At 40.7% G+C, this 6,386-nt stretch overlaps 1 protein-coding gene across 1 annotated transcript; it reads left to right on the forward strand.

Moving 5' to 3' along the window:
* Positions 1–3,264: 3,264 nt before the first annotated feature.
* Positions 3,265–5,290, forward strand: EMWEY_00055180 (hypothetical protein, conserved; the record flags this gene model as incomplete). Its single annotated transcript, XM_013480218.1, has 4 exons — positions 3,265–3,897; positions 4,379–4,507; positions 4,738–4,901; positions 5,083–5,290. 4 exons carry the CDS (start codon positions 3,265–3,267, stop codon positions 5,288–5,290), a joined length of 1,134 nt encoding a protein of 377 aa, XP_013335672.1.
* Between the last annotated feature and the right edge of the window lie 1,096 nt (positions 5,291–6,386).

The raw sequence follows: 6,386 nt of genomic DNA on the forward strand, positions 1-6,386 counted from the left end.
CTTTTTTTTCTTTTTTTTATTGTATACAAGAATATTCTTTTTTTTTTTCTTCTTTCTTTGCATGCAACAAGAATATTTATATGTATATATATTTATATATATAATAATAATATATTATATATAATTATATTATATATAATTAATTATATTATATTATATAATATATATTTATTAATTAATAATTAAAGGAAATAAATAAAATAAATATTTATTTGTACTAAAAAGGAAATAAAATTAAATTAAGTGTTGCTGCTGCTGTTAGTTCTGCTGCTTCTGCTGCTGCTGTTGCTGCTGCTGCTGCTGCTGCTGCTGCTGTTGCTGCTGTTGTATTAATACAGCTAAATATACACTGCAGCAAAAGGAATAAAAAGAAAGAAAAGAAGATTTATTTTATTTATTTTTCTTCTTTTCTTCTTTATTAACAAAAGAATAAAAAGAGGGAATAAAAATGTCTATTTATTTAATTACCTACATATACAGCTAGCTGCTGCTGCAGCTAGCTGCTGCTGCAGCTAGCTGCTGCAGCTAGCTGTTGCAGCTAGGATTGCGGCAGCTAACTTAGCTGCGGCTAGCTGTGTGCTGCAGCAACAGCTAGCTACTGTACATGTAGGTAGCTACCTGCTGCAGCTAGGTGCTGCTGCTGCTGCAGCTATGTGCTGCAGCACCTAGCTGCAGCAGCAGCACCTAGCTGCAGCAGCAGCAGCAGCAGCAGCTAGCTGCTGCGGCTAGCTACTGTACAGGTAGCTGGATTACAGGTAGCTGCAGGGTGTGCCTCTGTATTATTAATATGTATATTTTCCTTGATTGCCTCCTCTAGCCAATTAGCCTCTATTTCCTCTAATTTATTTCTGCATGCATTAGTTGCTGCTGCTGCTGCTGCTGCAGCAGAATTAAGCAGCAAACGAAGCAATAACAGCCCCAATGCAGGAGGTGCATGCAATAAAGGAGACCATAATGAATGTTTTCTCCATAAATAAGAAGAAAGAAGAAAAGAAATAAATAAATTATTTATTTTTTCTTTATTTATTAATAAACAAGAACAACAAGATAAATATATTATTATAGGTAATACTCCTTTTGTATCCAATATTGCACGTAATAATAACACCTGCATGCACACAGCAGCAACAGCAGCAGCAGCAGCAGCAGCAGCAGCAGCAACATATACATATATTTATATCTCCTGTGTCTGTATATATAAATAAATAATTTAATACCTTAAATAAATCAGCATTAATATAAATAAATAAATAAATAAATAAATAAATAAATAAATAAATAAATAAATAAATAAATAAATAAATAATTAATTACCTTAAAGGTAGCAAATAAATAAAAATCATCAAAGTTATGATTAAGAATAAATACATGAATAAATACATCAATAAATACACAATTAATTAATTAATTAATTAATTAATTAATTAATTAATTAATTAATTAATTAATTAATTAATTAATTAATTAATTTATTTATTAATTTATTTACCTTAAAAGGAGCAAATAGATAAAAATCATTAAAATTATGATTTATATTAAACCAACGAATAAATAAATAATAAATAAATAAATAAATACATAAATAAATAGACAATTAATTAATTAATTAATAAATTAATTAATTAATTAATAAATAAATAAATTAATTAATTAATTTACCTTAAAAGGAGCAAATAGATAAAAATCATTAAAATTATGATTAATATTAAACCATAGAATTTTATTTTTTGTATTTTTTCGATAAAAACGAAAAAAACCAAAAAAAGAAATAAAAGGAATTAATTCTATTCGTAATAATTTCTTGCTGCTGCTGCTGCTGCTGCTGCTGCTGCTGCTGTTGCTGCTTCTGCTGTTGTTGCTGCTGCAGTAGGGCTTTTTATATGTGCTAATGAAAGTCCTGCTGATAGTGGGGATCTTGCTGCTGCAGCTGCTGCTGCTGTTGCTGCTGCTGTTGTTGCTGCTGCTGCTGCATCAGGCTCTCGAGTTAACCGACCTCCTAATGAAGCAGTTACTTCTGCTGCTGCTGTTGCTTCTGCTGCAGCTGCTTCTGCTGCTGCTGCTGCTGCTGCATCTGCTGTCTCCTCGTCAGTTGCTGCTGCTGTGTTGCTGCTGCCATTCAATAATGCCTCATTGATGCCATCATGCAGGTGTGCTGCTGGAGGCTGCCTGTTTGCTGCTGCTGCTGCTGCTTCTGCTGCTTCTGCTGCTATATCTGCAGCAGATGCTGCTCCTTTATCTGCTGCAGCAGCAGCAGCAGCAGCGGCAGCAGCAGCTGCTGCTGGTGTTGCTGCTGCTGGAGATTTGTTAAACAAGCTGCGCCATAGAGCACGAAAGGGGTCACCAATGCTGCTGCTGATGCATGCAGGGGGCAGGCAGCGGGTTGCTGCTGCTGCAGCAATTCTGCTGCTGCTGCTGCTGTTGAAGTTCCTGCTGCAGTTGCTGCTGCTGCAGCTGCTGCGGGAGAGAAGAAGACTTGATGCTGCTGTATGTGTAGATATAAGAAGAAGAAGAGAGAAAAGAAATAAATAAAAAGATAAGAATCTACCAGGTGTATATACACCCCAGCTGCAGCAACTCCTGCAGCAAACCCTAAATCTATTATTCCCCTTCATTGCTAAACCCTAAACCCTAAACCCTAAACCCTAAACCCTTAGGGGCAGCTGAAATATGTCGCTGCTGGGGGGTGCCCACAATAACCCCCAGCAGCCTGCAAGCATCGGGTCCTCCAAACCCTAAACCCTAAACCCTAAACCCTAAACCCTAAACATTAAATCATAATTTATCGTATATCCAACAACGAACTACTATAAACCCTCGTATACACCCGACTTACTTGGGTGTCTGCAGGGGGGCCCCCTAAACCCTAAACCCTAAACCCTAAACACCTTGGGTAAAGGAAGAAGAAAGGAAACTACAACTAATACATATTTAAATAAACCCTAAACCCTAAACCCTAATCTCTAAACCCTAAACCCTAAACCCTCAGCCTTTTCCTCTTGAAGTCTTCGAACAAGAGGGCCCCGTTCTCACGAGTCACAACGGGGCCCCCGGCATGCACAGCCGGCAAACCCTAAACCCTAAACCCTAAACCCTAAACCCTAGATAGAGAAATAAAAAAGTATATATTAATTTATTAACTGTTATGTTTCTTACGCTATTTTTATCCCTCCCCTAGGGTGCCCTGCCCTAGGGCAAAGGGAAGTTATGGTTTAGGGTTTAGGGTTTAGGGTTTAGGGTTTAGGGTTTCTGAGGGTTTGTAAGAAAATGGCTCCCAATGCTGAGGCATTGGGTCCTGCTGTTACAGAAGGATGGCTTGCTGCTGATGCTGCAGAGGAGCAGCAGCGGGGGCAGCAGCAGCAGCAGCAAAAGAAGAAGGAGCTGCAGCAGCTAAAAGAGAGCGAAGAAAAGCTGCAGATGTGTGTTGTGCTGCTGCTGCAGAAGCAGAAGCAGCAGCCACGCATGCTGCCATTAGCAGAAATAACTTTGTTGCTGCTGCAGCAGCAGCAACAACTTGTTGCTTCTGCGCTGCTGCTGCTGCGCCGCAGCATGCAGGATATACTCAGCAGCAGCAGCAGATTGTTTGTAGGCACAAAGAAGGAGTGTGATGATCGTATTAAGTTCCTGCAGCAGCAGCTGCTGCTGCTGCAGCAACAGCAGCAGCAGCATCAGCAGCAGCAGCAGCAGCAGCAGCAGCAAAAAGAGGAAGACATAGATTGGGACCAAGTAGAAATTCGTAACGAAGACCCACTCTGTTGGCCACAGAAGCCGCAGCAGCAGCAGCAGCAGCAGCAAAAGGAGCAACAGAAGCAGCAGCAACAGCAGCAGCAGCAGAAGGAAGAGGAGACAGAGGCAGACAGGGAGTTGTTTGTGCTGCTGCAGTCTCCACCACCTCAAGAGGTAAGTTATGCTGCTGCTGCTGCTGTTGCTGTTGCTGTTGCTGCTGCTGCGTTAGTCTCGTTGGTTCTGCTGCTGCTGCTGCTGTTGCACTCACAGTTGCAGCCCTGCTGCTGCCGCTGCTGCTGCTGCTGCTGCTGCTGCTGGAGTTGTTGTCGTTGCTTCTGTTACATTCCCTGCTGCGCTTCTGCTGCTGCTGCTGCTGCTGCTGCTGCTGCAGCTAGCCCTAGGAAGCAAAGGACTGCAGCGGCTGATTTGCAGTTTCTTAGGAGCAAAAGATGTATTAACTTTTTCTCTTGTCTGCCGAGCTACAGCTGACGTAAACCCTAAACCCTAAACCCTAAACCCTAATTGGTAGCTTGTCATAGAGGGTTTATATATCTATAACTAGTTTCCTTACTATGAGCAAAAGTTGCATGACATTATACCCCCATTAGGGTTTAGGGTTTAGGGTTTAGGGTTTAGGGTTTAGGGTTTGGTGCAGGTTGCCTCTGATGAAGAAATATGGAGTGTTTTGCTGCGGCGTTCATTCCCTAAAGCAACCCTCGTAAACCCTGATGTGCTGCTGCAGCAGCAAGAGCAGCAGCAGCAAAAAGCAGCAATAAGGGAGAAGGTAAATTAACAACACCTTCCTCCTAAACCCTAAACCCTAAACCCTAATGGCCTACCTATACTCCAAACCACAAACCCCAAACCCTAATTATAAAAGCTGTACAGAACTCCTCACTAACTCCTCTCAACATACTTTATGATTTTAGTGTTTAGGGTTTAGGGTTTAGGGTTTTAGGGTTTAGGGTTTAGGGTTTAGGGTTTAGGGTTTAGGGTTTAGGGTTTGTGTTTCAGCTATTAGATGCGATTTTAACGAATTTTCCTCCCAATAAAATAATTGAATTTGCTAATCTATACGTGTTTGCGAATACTTTTATCCGTCATCATCAGCAGCAGCATCAGCAGCAGCAGCAGCAGCAGCAGCAGCAGCAGCAGCAGCAGCAGCAGCAAGAGCAGGAGTATATATCTGCAGGAGAATTATGTGAATATTTATCCTTTTTATCTGAATTAAAACAAAACCCTAATTCGTGGTTTATGTTAGTTATTGGTGGCCAAGATAAATCCTTTATTAATTATATTAATTTTAATCCTTATTTATTACCTATACAAGGAACACAAGAATGGTTGCTGCTGCAGCAGCAAATTAAGGAACAGCAGCAGCAGCAGCAGCAGCAGCAGAAAGAGGAACAGCAGCAACTGCAGCAGCAACAGGGAGAAAAACGACCTGATAATTGCAGAAATTGGCCTTATAACAGCAGCAGCAGCAACAGCAGCAGCAGCAGCAGCACGTCGTCGTGCAGCAGCAGCAGCAGCAGCAGCAGCAGCAGCAGGAATCCTAGTAATTTAACATCAAGCCAGGCGTATCGTTTATGTTCAATAGGTTTATTGCTCGTCGTGCAGCAGCAGCAGGAATCAGCAGCAGCACCATGGTTATACAGCAGCAGCAGCAGCATAACTTATTACCCTAAGAGTACATTACCTATAGGGGATTTATTAGATATAGCAGAGAGAAGGGTTTGCGGTGTACGTACACCTGATCCAATTGCTGCACATACTGCAGCAATTAATTCCTTATTTGCTGCTGCTTATAAGGTTACTGCAGCAGGTTGCTGCAGCAGGAGAGTACATATTATACAAAAAGCACTGCAGCAGCAACAATTACTTATGGATAGAGATATAAGAAAAAAGGTAAACCCTAAACCCTAAACCCTAAACCCTAAACCCTAAACCCTAAAACCCTCAGAAACCATAAAACACTCAAAAATTACAGAAATAACCGCAAAAAAAACAGCAGCAACAGCAGCAAAAGCAGCAGCAGCAGGAGCAGCAATAAATAAATATATTAATTAATTTATATATATATTCCAGCAGCAGCAGCAGCAGCAGCAGCAGGAATCCTAGTAATTTAACATCAAGCCAGGCGTATCGTTTATGTTCAATAGGTTTATTGCAGCAGCAGCAGCAGCAGCAGGAATCAGCAGCAGCACCATGGTTATACAGCAGCAGCAGCAGCATAACTTATTACCCTAAGAGTACATTACCTATAGGGGATTTATTAGATATAGCAGAGAGAAGGGTTTGCGGTGTACGTACACCTGATCCAATTGCTGCACATACTGCAGCAATTAATTCCTTATTTGCTGCTGCTTATAAGGTTACTGCAGCAGGTTGCTGCAGCAGGAGAGTACATATTATACAAAAAGCACTGCAGCAGCAACAATTACTTATGGATAGAGATATAAGAAAAAAGGTAAACCCTAAACCCTAAACCCTAAACCCTAAACCCTAAACCCTAAAACCCTCAGAAACCATAAAACACTCAAAAATTACAGAAATAACCGCAAAAAAAACAGCAGCAACAGCAGCAAAAGCAGCAGCAGCAGGAGCAGCAATAAATAAATATATTAATTAATTTATATATATATATATATATATATATATAT

This window comes from Eimeria maxima, genomic scaffold (assembly GCF_000499605.1).
Source record: "Eimeria maxima Weybridge genomic scaffold, Emw_scaff1730, whole genome shotgun sequence".
In the NCBI taxonomy this organism is placed as follows: Eukaryota; Apicomplexa; class Conoidasida; order Eucoccidiorida; family Eimeriidae; genus Eimeria; species Eimeria maxima.